General features: G+C 45.1%; 1 protein-coding gene across 2 annotated transcripts in view; it reads right to left on the bottom strand.

Annotated features, from left to right (window-relative positions):
* Positions 1-12904, bottom strand: part of UCK2 (uridine-cytidine kinase 2) — a 74310-nt gene extending 61406 nt beyond the window's left edge. Inside the window, exon 1 of one of the 2 annotated variants that reach the window (XM_067728513.1) lies at positions 12773-12904. In XM_067728513.1, coding sequence (XP_067584614.1) covers positions 12773-12871 — 99 coding nt within the window. In that variant the 5' untranslated portion in view covers positions 12872-12904. Of the gene's footprint in view, positions 1-12487; positions 12674-12772 lie in introns of those variants that run through there. The other variant, XM_067728512.1, reaches the window with a different exon arrangement.
* Between the last annotated feature and the right edge of the window lie 250 nt (positions 12905-13154).

Genomic DNA, 13154 nt, shown 5'->3' with positions numbered 1-13154 from the left:
CTGCAATCCCTGCTGCAAGGAGAGACATCATAAAGCTTTGATTCTATCACACCAAGACCTTGAACCCCACAAAGACCTGCAAAAGGAGCCTCATGGCAGGCTGGGGATTAGCTTTTCTCAGATGTACAAAACACAAGCTTTTCCACTTCCAGCATGACGTCCCGTGATCGTGTCCCTCCGGAACCCAAATGGTCAATCCAGCACAGCCTCTAGCTTGTGTCCTCCAGAGTCACACAAGGAGGGCTCTGCCTGCAATGCCTTCAGAAGAATACTCACTGCCCCTTATTCAATTGCTATGTGTCACTCCGTCATCTGCTACTTATGCTTTCAGAGGTTTACTTTCTCAGGACTTCCCTGGTGGTGCAGTGGTTAAGACTCCATGCTCCCAATGCAGGGGGCCCGGTCCTGGTCAGGGAACTAGATCCCACATGCATGCCACAGCTAAGGAGTTCATGTGTGGCAACTAAGGAGCCCGCACACCGCAACTAAGACCCAGCACAACCAAAATAAATTAATTAATAATATTAAAAAAAAATTTTACTTTCTCTACAAGGGGGGTAGAGGAAAATGAAGCCACTGACTAATTAAAATAGCATGTTTTACAACCTAAACGTCTATCGACATATTAATGAATAAAGATGTGGTACGAATATACAATGGAATACTACTCATCCATAAAAAAGAATGAAATAATGTCATTTGCAGCAACATGGATGGACCTAGAGTTATCATGCTAAGTGAAGTCAGACAAAGACAAATACCATATGATATCATTTACATGTGGAATCTAAAATATGACACAAATGAACTTATCTATGAAACAGAAACAGACTCAAAGACACAGAGAACAGACTTGTGGTTGCCAAGGGGGGGTGGGGGGGAGGAAAGATTGGGAATTTGAGATCAACAGATGCAAACTATTATATATAGAATGAATAAACAACAAGGTCTGACTGTATAGCACAGGGAACTCTATTCAATATCCTGTGACAAACCATAATGGAAAACAATATGAAAAAGAATGTATAAATATATGTATAAATGAATCACTTTGCTGTACAGCAGAAATTAACACAACATTGTGAATCAACTGTACTTCAATAAAATAAAATAAAATAAACTTTTAATGCATGTTTTAGCTCATTAGAAAAATCAACAGGTCCCCAGGAAATGCAGCCCACCTGAAACAGTAGGGCTCTTAACCAATCTCCTCACCAAACTCAACTACTGGAGAAATTCTGGAGAAAGTTTGCGCGGACAACCAATACACCATACAACAGAAACAGGTCCTCAGAAACCCTCCACTGGGACTTCCCTGCTGGTGCAGTGGTTAAGAATCTGCCTGCCAATGCAGGGGACACGGGTTTGATCCCTGGTCCAGGAAGATCCCACATGCCGCAGAGCAACTAAGCCCGTGCGCCGCAACTACTGAGCCTGCGCTCTAGAGCACACATGCTGCAACTACTGAACCTATGTGCTGCAACTAGTGAAGCCCGTGCTCCGCAACAAGAGAAGCCACCGCAATGAGAAGCCCACGCACTACAAGGAAGAAGAGCCCCCACCCGCCGCAACTAGAGAAAGACCCCGCGCAGCAATGAAGACCCAACACAGCCAAAAAAATAAAAATTAAAAAAAAAGAAAAGAAACCTTCCACTGAGACAAAGGGCAGTCATACCACAGCTGCTTTGATAAATGCCAGGCTGATTCCAATGCACCTGTTGGTAGAGGTGCTAACTCATGAGCTGCACAGATGCGGCAGGCTACCCGTGGCTCCTGGGTATTTGCCCCGGGTTCCAAGTTCTATTCCTGCGCAGAACTACTTATTATCAGTCCTATCATAAATTTACTAGAGCAGTGAAGACCTCAACTGTTTCAGTTTACAAAGTATCTGCATTTCTTTTGTCGAAAAAGAGAAAACATTTTAAATAGTAGCATCTCAGATCTTAACACTGCTGTTTTACAGCAGAAACTAAAGTTTGTAATACATATAATTATGTCTCATCTGTGTTGATGAAAGGAAGAACACTAATAACCCCAATGGGACAATACAAAATTACACACATAGCTTTGGACAGTGTCTGTCATGTCGAATCTCTCTAATTCAGTAAGGACACACTCTGTTGCCTACAAGCCACACTAAACTCAAAAGAACCTAAAAAGCAACCATGTTTTCCCACCCTATGGCTCTGCTCAGCACTTCTGCAACTCCAATCCATGCTATGAAAGGCCTATATTCAGAGGAATGCAAGCTGCCCAAAGCAGAGAGAGTTTTTCTCAAAAGATGATGCATCTACCTTCCTCTAAGATAGAGAAGATAATCGTTTTGGTTTAAAAGATCTACTCTTCTAGCATTTCTTGAGTTAAAGTAAAAATCTAGTTCATATCAACAAGCATTTCATTAAACAAAATTAGGTGGCATCCCTAATATGAATTTGACAGCGAGATATTAACGTTCATTATATATTTTTTAAATGCGCCATTAAACAGGCACCGAAGCCATCTAGAATGTACACTGACGCCGAGCTCTGTGGTTGGCAATGTGCCCACAATCCTATCCTGGTAAAGTGATGTCCAAGAGGAAGTACAAATGTGACCAGCAAAGGGACAGTGATCTCCCAGCAACAGCCAAAGCAACTGGGTTTAAGTGCTGAAAACTAGTATTAGAAGGGATAACTGAGCAAGGAAATAACGCACTCTTCATCCATTGATTCAACAAATATTTGAGTGTCTACTGGGTGCAATTCTAAATAAGGTGACCAAGGAGGTGAGAGAGTTAACTATTCCGATGTCTGAAGGAAGTGCTGTCCCCACAGAATGAACAGCCAATGCAAAGGCCCATTTGTAGGACCCTGTGGATCTTTGTAAGGACTTTGGCTTTTATTGAGAGTAAAATGGGAAGCTACTGCAAGGTTGTGAGCAGAAGCAGGGAAACTGCTAATCAACCTTCCTTCATTTTTTTTTTTTTTGCGGTACATGGGCCTCTCACTGCTGTGGCCTCTCCTGTTGCGGAGCACAGGCTCCGGACGCGCAGGCCCAGCGGCCATGGCTCATGGGCCCAGCCGCTCCGCGGCACGTGGGATCTTCCTGGACCGGGGCACGAACCCGTGTCCCCAGCATCGGCAGGCAGACTCTCAACCACTGCACCACTAGGGAAGCCCAACCTTCCTTCATTTTAACAGAATCACTCTGGCTGCTACGATGAGAACAGAGTATAGACAGAAGACAAGAGTAGATCAGGGAGATGAGTCAGGATTCTACTGCAGTGACCCAGCTGAGAGATGCTGGTGGCTTGGATCAGAGTGGAAGCAGTGGAGATGAAAAGTGGTCAGATTGTGGACATGTAGGTAAGGAGGTAGGGTCAACAAGATTCCTTAATGGACTGGATACAAGTGAACATAAGAGGAGTCAAGAATGGCTCCAAAGTCTTAGGCCTGAGCAACTAGAAGGCTGAAAATGTCAACTAAGATGGGGAAGGCTGCAGGTTGAGCACATCTGAGAGAAGCGCAAGGACTTAAATATTGGACGTATTGAGATTCCTGTTATACATCTAAGTGAAGATGTCAGGGAGTTACAGATGAGTCCTTAATGTTTGGTTATTTAACAAACACTTACTGAGAACTCACACAGACTGTTGTTAGCCCACGTGTGAGCCTCACTCAGGCAACAGTGTGGTAAACATAGTCCCTGATGCTGAGAGCTCCGTCTAGAGACGAAGACAAGGACTGCCCTGGGTGGGGGAGAATTCTACAACGGAGGTCTGGTAGGACACTTAGCAGCACAGCAGAGGGACACTCAATCATGCCAGCCTAGGAGGACTGCCTAGGAGACAGAGACACCAACGGAAAGATGAGCAGGGGCTATCTGGGTAAGGAAAAGGAAGGAGGATTCAGGGAGGAAGGAACTCTAGGGAAAAGAAGCAACATCTATCTGTGAGAGGAAGCACACAGGGCCCCAGGACCTACGAGAAATCCAGTTCAGGTGGATGTTGGCAAGGGCCAAGAGTTGACAGTGCCTCAGAACCCCACCAAAAGATGACAAATGCCAACCGCGTCATAGAGGTTCGGAGGTGAAGATTTGAAAAGTACTTGATCTGTGTGACCGGTAGTGAGAAAACAATTATAGGATACTCAAGGCAAGCTGTGGAATTGTGAAACACTAAGAGCTGAAAGGACCCTCTTCTATAGATGAATATACCTAATAAGTAACTGGCAAAGTTGGACCGGAATGCAAGTTTCCTAAATTAGTGGCCATACACTGATTTGAGATACTAGTGCCGTTACTAAAAAGTGAATGACCCAACGAGTGGGTAACAAATGCTTTTACAATTCTGGAGGTTTCCAGTTTTCTGCTTTCGATAAAATTAAAGGGAGGTGGGTGGCAAGCTGGCTGATTCATAAATACACATCAGGTTCTGACATATAAATAGAAAGATGAAAACTGGGTGACCTTGATATAACAAAAGTTCTTCCATTCCCATCTACTTACGTCAACAAGGTTTCTCAAAGTTTACATCTAAACAAGCAAAACATCTTATTCTAGCATTAAGTAGTAATCATCCCCCAATACATGAAGTAATTGGGTGGGGGAGCTCCACCTGTCTCATCAAGTTGCTTTCCAACATAATTCTACCTTTTGCGTCTAATTACTTACCAAAATGTATATCTACTTGATCTGATTAATTTATGCTAATAACCATACTGATGCAATCCAAAGGAAATAAACACTGAAGAGACTTATGAGAACAGGAAATAAAGATCATTCCAATGTACATACATATTTCTGTTGCAGAAGGATGACAGAGTGATCGATAAAAAATTTTCAAGCACAAAAACAAATTAACATTTTGTGGAGGAAGTGGAATTGAAATAAGATTTCAAGGAGAAAAAAATGAAAAATTAACATTTCTGATTCAATGAAGAGCTTATTCATGTATTTCTTAAATGGATGGTAATAGGTCAAATTATTACAGTATTTAGAGCACATTTAAGAGAAGGAAACAATTATTTTAAAACGTCAACATTTACACTATATCAGAAATTACATATTTTGCTACTCTTTACTCATGTGATAAAAGAAACTGATGTCAAAACCATGTGACAGGGATAAAGAATTCTCCAAAATTCTCTTAGCAGAAATGGATGCAAACATGTTTAAAGACCATAGTCCAAAATCACAGGTCAGCACTCTTAGCATCCCATTCTACTACAAGCTCTGTGTAGAGCCTGAGAGAGACTACCAACCTGCACAGAGACAGAGCTCACCCTCCACCATGCGGGAGGAGGCAATCCTACAGACAACTGCAGAACTCCGGACTGCCTACAGGACAGGCAAACAAACAGAGGATGTTTCCTGAGATATGACAAAACAGCTCTTCAGCTGAGGGGAAGGGAGGTATGGATATCAGACCAGACAGCATACTTCCAGCCTCATTAAAGTAATAAAGAAGCACAACTCAACTTCAACAACACACACACAAAATTCTTATGCTTCTACCATGTATGTACCAGGCAAAATTCTTACCTTACCAAAGCTCTACAGTAATGTGCCACAAGTCATACAAAAAGCAAGTGGTAGAATCTTCTGTCACTATTATTGTGAAAATGAATGCTCCACCAAAATGAAATGTGTGATCACACGGGATGGTGGTGGTGGGATGAACTGGGAGACTGGGATTGACATATATACACTAATATGTATAAAATGGATAACTAATAAGAACCTGCTGTATAAAAAAAAAGAAAGAAAACATTAAATGGAGCATCTTGGTTTGCAAAAACAGCTGATGGACAACAAGGACGATGAAAATTTTCTAGCTGCATAATTGGGGGATGGGACTCTCATGATTTTATAAATACTGCAAAGGATGAGTTTCCTGTACTTGGATCATTTTGGGGAATAACTTTTTAAAATACAGTCATGAAATCAAGATTCATGATACTTAACTTAGAACCAAACTTTCAGCCTTATATTATCACTAAGAGTAATATCACCAAGATCATCCAAGATTCATGAATCACCACATTTGAAATAAGATTTTTAAAAATAAAACATTCAGTAAGAACCAAAAGTCTTTATACTGCTAAAGAAACCACAATTTTAAGTGTTTATCTCATTTTTCTTATCTTTTCATTATCCCTATTTTTGTTTTTAATTACATTGATTATACTTACATAATTTGCATATTCAGATACATGACACATTACAATAACAAGATGATCAAATGCTTTAATGATAAATTGGTTTAATGATAAAAAGTTTAATGGACAAGAAAGCACATAAACACACACACACACACACACACACACACACAGAATATACATTCAAACGTTTTTATTGATTTAAAAAATTGAGACACACGTCTAAAAGACCTTAGAGATCTTAAGCAATTCCAACAGCACCATCTCAGATCCCACTAGCAAAAAAGGCCAGGTCTTCAGCCATGAAATTCCCAAACACAACCTGTCTCCATCACAGGACCTCATGAGAGCAAGACTCAACAAAGAAATAATATCAATGAAAAGACAACCTACAGGACTTCCCTGGTGGTGCAGTGGATAAGAATCCCCCTGCCAATGCAGGGGACACAGGTTCGAGCCCTGGTCCAGGAAGATCCCACATGCCGTGGAGCAACTAAGCCCATGTGTCACAACTGCTGAGCCTGCACCCTAAAGCCCGCGAGCCACAACTACTGAAGCCCGCATGCCTAGAGCCCGTGCTCCGCAACAAGAGAAGCCACCGCAATGAGAAGCCTGCTCACCGCAACCAAGAGTAGCCCCTGCTCACCACACCTAGAGAAAGCCCGCGCGCAGCAATGAAGACCCAACGCAGCCAAAAATAAATAAAATGAAATCTTAAAATAAATAAATAAATATATATATATAAAGCAACATAACTCAAAAGATAATTTTAAAAAAAAGAAAAAAGAATAGACAACTTACAGAATGGGAGAAAATATTTGCAAATGATGCAACTGACAAGGGATTAATTTCCAAAATTATATAAACAGCTCATACAACTCAATATAAAAAAAAAATCAAAAAATGGGCAGAAAACCTAAATAGACATTTCTCCAAAGAAGACATACAGATAGCCAACAGGCACATGAAAAGATGCTCAATATCACTAATTATTAAAGAAATGTACATCAAAACTACAATGAGGTATCACACCTCACATTGGTCCGAATGGCCATCATCAAAAAGTCTACAAACAACAAATGCTGGAGAAAAGGGAACCCTCCTACACTGTTGGTGGGAATGTTTAAAAAAAATAAGAAAGAAATAATATCAGGCAGAAGACCTAAGCAAATGCTACAGGTACACTGAGCTGGAGTTAGGTGACCACAGACAGTGTGCATCAGAAACACACTTCAAAGACTTTCCAACAAGAAATGAGGCAGCAGCTGAGGAAAGGCAGCAGCAGCAAGACCTGCTGCTTGGGCTTCATTCTGGCAGGCATGTGCTAGGCACTGGCACAGTGAACAAGAGGGGAATTTCAGGCAGAGCAAACAGCAAGTGTGAAGAGCCCTGGGCAGGGGGAAACATGATGGGCCAAGCTGGGGATGTGGCTGGAATCGAGAGCAAAGGGGAGAGTGGCAGGAGGTCAGCAGGGCCAGATCCCGTCAGACCTCCCAGGCAGCAGCTTGAGGCGGTACAAAGCAGACAATGCCAGCTCCGAGAAAAACAGCAAAAGAACCAAAGCAGTCCCATGGTTCTGGGAGCACCTGATGGAGGGAGGGTGCGGAATGAGTGATCTGGCCGGATGGGGATGGCTGCCGAGGTTCCAGGAACCCAGCAATGGGAGTCGGAGCCGGAGGTCCAGGGAGCATTCCAGAGCGCTCCAAAAGCAGATGCTGACTCATGGTCAGGCAGAGCTGAGGTGACAGCCCCCACCTCTGAGGGGACTGCAATGTCCTCTCTTGGTCTGTATTATTCATACACTGTCCTACTGACCTCCCTCAAAATACGTCCGAGGGCTGGTCCCTGCTTGTGGAGAAAGTTCAAAACAGGCATAGCTTTAGTAAAGGAAAAACCTGGATTCCAATCCAAGTTCTATCACTTACTAGCTACATGACCTCAGGCAAGTCAAAAATTCTCCTAACACCTTCCAGTGTTATCCATCAGTGGGGAAGACACCTGCCCCACTTCAAAAGGAAGAGATAAGGAAATGCTTTAATGATAAATTGGCTTGATGAGCTGTTTAAGCAGCTTGCAACTATAAAATACTGACAGACTTTCTCTCATATTTCCTTACGACCTGACTTCCTCATAATACAGTATTCTTCACAATGACATTCAACAAATGTTCATTTAGTACATACTAATTAAATGCTAGGCTCTGAATAAGCAATACCAATGTACAGTATTAGGGTTCAGCGGGGTTTTTTACTGTCTAGTCACTGCAACACGAATAGCACAGTTAAACATGGTTTCAACTGTGGCTTCAAAGCCTAATTCAAATAGTCTTATGAATTAAAAGAATAAAAGGATAATTACAAATGATGGTCTGCCTAACTCAGTTCAACAAACACTGTATCAAACACTGTAATGGTCATTAAGGCAGAAATAAATGAGGCGCTCTTATAGAACTTTTACTATAGCGGGGGAAGCAGTCAACAAATAACCCCAGCACTAGGCAAAATGTGGTGAAACTATGGAAGCATTAGAGACAAAAAATAATTCTGATTAAGAAAATGGATAACAAAGTTCCCTGAGGGAAGTATTAACAAAACTGAAACCTTGAAAGGATTAGAGGCCATTCCAGAGAGAAGACCAGAAGCAAAAGTATAAATGAAAGAAGTTCCACAGATGTGTGTGTGTGCATTTGGGTGTGGGGAAGCGGGACAAGAGTGGAAAAATAGTCTGGTGGGACTTCCCTGGTGGCACAGTGGTTAGAAATCTGCCTGCCAATGCAGGGGACACAGAATTTGAGCCCTGGTCCGGGAAGATCTCACATGCCGAGGAGCAACTAAACCCATGCGTCACAACTACTGAGCCTGTGCTCTATCAGCCCGCAAGCCACAACTACTGAAGCCTGCGCGCCTACAGCCTGTGCTCCACAACAAGAGAAGCCACCACGATGAGAAGCCGACACACTGCAACAAAGAGTAGCCCCCGCTCACTGCAACTAGAGAAAGCCTGAACGCACAGCAAGGAAGACCCAACACAGCCATAGATAAATAAATAAATTTATTTAAAAAAAATTTTTTAATAAATAAATAAATAGTCTGGGACCACATTTGGGGGCCAGGGGGATGTGCACTGTGCTGAAATATCTGACCTATAGCCTGGGCAGTGAAGAGGCATCCAAGGTTTCCAAAAAGGAGAGTGGCACAGTCAGAGCTACACTAAGGAAGACCGCTCTGATGGCAGTGCAGACTGAGAAGCTATTTTAATTGGCGAAGAAGTCACAGCGCAGTAAACAGCAAAAATAAAGAGGAGAGGGAATGGCACTTAAAGTCATGGATATATATTCAGGTAAAGAAGTTTAAACTGTTTTTTTTCCCCATCCAGTGTTACTTCTTGCTCTCTTAGACTTGTCCTTTAGGAGGAAATACGAGAATGTGATTTTTTTTTTTTTTTTTTTTGCGGTACGCGGGCCTCTCACTGTTGTGGCCTCTCCCGTTGCGGAGCACAGGCTCTGGACGCGCAGGCTCAGCGGCCATGGCTCACGGGCCCAGCCGCTCTGCGGCATGTGGGATCCTCCCGGACCGGGGCATGAACCCGTGTCCCCTGCATCTGCAGGCGGACTCTCAACCACTGCGCCACCAGGGAAGCCCCCACCACAATTTTAAGGTGAGTTTTTAAGAATGATTTGCCATGTCAGCCTAGCAAAGCTTACTCTAGAGTCCTAATTAATCTTCATGTATAAAACAAACTTTAATGTGATGTATGGAACTTCCCTGGCGGTCCAGTGGTTAAGACCCTACGCTTCCAATGCAGGGGGTGCGCGTTCGATCCCTGGTGGGGGAACTAAGATCCCACATGCTGTGTGGCATGGCCAAAACAAACAAACAAAAATGTAATATATAACCACAATCGCTATTTTTGCCTTCTACAACCAAACTAATTTAGGCTAAGATAAAATACTTGTTAACTCAGGGCAACAACAACATTGAGACAAATTAGAGCTCTCAAGAGAAGCTGAACAGGGAGTTGTTTTCTCTTATAAAGGAGGGGAGAAAGCAATCAAGATCTATATTGCCAGGCCACTGAGTACAAAGCAATCTGCATTTCCATTTCCTTTTGGGTCAAGTACCTCTGAAACCATTCTGTAGCCATTTCCAAGTAGCCCCTTTCCAGGTTGAAAGTGTAAACTTGTGTTCTCCGGGCATGCCTTAGTCAATTCTTCTTAAACAAGGCCAATAGCTGGGACAAATATATGATCTGAATTCATTATTTTTCTCATCCGTAAGTGATGAGATGAAGTGTTGGACTCCAGGGCCTCCGAGGTTCCTTCTAGCTCTAAAACTGTCCTTTTTTGTTGATGTCCTTGGGCCCTTTGCCTTCTCCCAAATTCCTTTAACAGGCACAGAGCAAATATGCAGGGGGTAGAGTATCGACTTTGCTTCCAGGCCCTCCTGTACCACAATGTTCAGACTTGAGGCTTCCAAAGGAGGTCCAGTTTGTTAATGCTGACCATCCTTTAAAAAAAAAACAAAAAAACAAAAACTTCAAATTCCTTGGAGAAAAGGCACTAAAGACTGGACTAAAGAATCAAGACATAATTGCAGCAAACTGACTGCAGTAAAGAATTTTTGAAGTCCAATGCTCCTTTGGACTTTTTCTTAATAACAAAAAAATTATAAAATCTTACAATGACAAAGTATTTGTTAATGCCCAAAAGATACAACATGCTTTAAAAACTGCATGAAAATAGACCCTTTCTTAGGAGTATCTTCCTCCTTGATGAGAAATAGGGACAGCAGAGTTAAGAGTTCCCTTAATGGCTCATTCCTAGCTCCTACTTGACACGTTACAGAAAAAACACATTTATACTGATTATCCACTGAGAAAAGGTGATGATTGAGGAACGCACAATAATAAGAAGCGAGTTAGTTCACCTTTTAGGATCTTAGTTTCCACCTCTGTAGTGACTAAATTATTTAGATGATTACCAAGGTCATTTTGTTTCTAAATGCTACACTCACCTGCCAGTTTCGGTCTCCTTTCCCCTAGGAGGGCTGGATCTCAGGTTAATATTTGGGTCCAACTATGTGCCAGGCATCGTGCTAGGAGCGCTGGGAATATGGCCATCAACAACAAAAAAGGTCCCACATAACACGAATATACTATGGAAAGGGCGGGGGGGGGTGCGGAGGGGGACTGAGAAAATTCTAATATAACAGGTACATTTCCTAAAAGAGCTGGCATCCTGGTTTGGCTTTGACTTACTAGTAATAGTACCAATAAAAAACATGTAAAATTTTTAAAAATTAAAAAAGGCATTCAACCAGGGGCAAATTCAACATAAACTTCTGGGACATAAAGCAGGCAGATCCCAAGCCCTGGGGGCTACAGTCGAGATTAACTAATCAATAAAGAAGTTCCATAGCGCCAGCTGCCGTGCCTGGGCCCCGGGCGCCAAAGTAGTCCAGACCTGGAGGGAAAAATGTAAAACCAAAATGGAGGAGGGGCTACGGCAGAGTCTGCTCCGGAGCAAAAACCTCGTGGCTCGCTTCTCATGGCGCCAACCAGCCTTCCTGCTCCGCTCTCCCTGACCCTAGGAGGCATCATCCCACCTCGCCAAACCCAGCGCGCAGCACCTATTTCTCGCAGGCTCCCCTTGAGGAGCCCGGGCACCAAATGAACTTGTTAAACAGTAGGGTAACAGTAGGGTAAACAAGTAGCCACATCTTAAAGGCAGGGGAGCAAAGAAAACTATCTGAGAGGACTCTACCCTTCTCCACCTGCAGAAAAAGCCGCGGGCAAAGCTAGGAAAGCATATCCCTAGTCTCTCCTTGCCGTGCTGAAAAAACAAAGAAAGCAGGCTCCTAGAGGAGTCAGACAGCCAGAGAACGACCTCCTTCCGCGGATGCAAGACGCGTACGGCCCCAGACATCTAAGAGCATGGGGCCAGCACAACTTTCTCATTGAAGCCGACCGCGTTTCCTCTTAAAACCCCCCAAAAAGAGAAGCCCCGACTATGATCATTTCACTGATGTCACCTCGCCTATTTGGCTCTCGGGATTTTACCCGAAAACCTCTGCAGTGCCCGGCACCGGCGTCCAGCCCAAGTGGGGCTCCCCTTCCCCGGGACGCCGCGTCACGTTCTCGCAGCCCTCCCGGTCGGGCTACCCGGCTCGCTCCCACCCGGTACCGGGGTTGCGTCGCCGGGCGAGCACATCAACGCCAGGCCGAGGGAAGACGGGTGTACCGGGGATTCGTAGAGGACCCCGCTTAAAGCCCTCTCCCCCACGACGGACTTGCAAAACAATAAGCATCCGCTTTCTCTGCCCCTCCCCCATAGGACCCCGGCCACGAATTACCGCCGCCGGGGAGCGTGCCAGCCCTGTGATCGGTGGCCGCAGTACCCCTGGAATCTCAGATGGCCCGAGTCCCCGGCCGCCCATCCGCTGCCGCGGCGCCCGGAGTCTGCGCGGGGAAGACTCTGCACTGGAGCGGGGCCAGCAGCGGAGGCGCGCGGGCCACGCGGTGGCTGCAGGAACTGACATGGCCCGCGGCCGCCGGCCACATGCGGCGCCGCCGGGCCCCGGCCGGGGTGGGGAGAGGTGGGGAGGAGAAGAGAGAGCGGCCCGGGGGCCCCGCCGTACCTTGCCGCTGGCTGTGCCCCCGCTAACGCCGATCAGGAAGGGCTCGCCGCCGTTGGGCTGCTGGTGGTTCTGCAGGGTCTGCTCGCTGTCCCCAGCCATGGCTCGCGCCGCCCCTCCTCCCGCTGCCTGTGCGAACGGACGCACGCTCCCCGCCCGCGCCGGGCTCCCTCCGCTTCCCGCAGCCTCCGCTGGGCGCTGCCCAGGTCGAGGCTGACGCGGCTCCCTGCGCACCGCTCGGATCCCGGTGCTGGAGCTGGCTTTCCCGAAGGAGCCGAGAGCCTTCCTCTGCCCGCTGTGGCCGCCCCGGTTTACATCCCAGGCAGAGGTCAGCGTGATGCTGCTGCTCCAATCCGGGCGGACAGCGCACTGCTATTCGCCGAGG

Source organism: Pseudorca crassidens, chromosome 2, assembly GCF_039906515.1.
Source record: "Pseudorca crassidens isolate mPseCra1 chromosome 2, mPseCra1.hap1, whole genome shotgun sequence".
NCBI lineage: Eukaryota > Metazoa > Chordata > Mammalia > Artiodactyla > Delphinidae > Pseudorca > Pseudorca crassidens.
The sequence above is the reverse complement of the archived record's forward strand: the minus strand, read 5'-3'. Positions and strand labels throughout refer to the sequence as shown.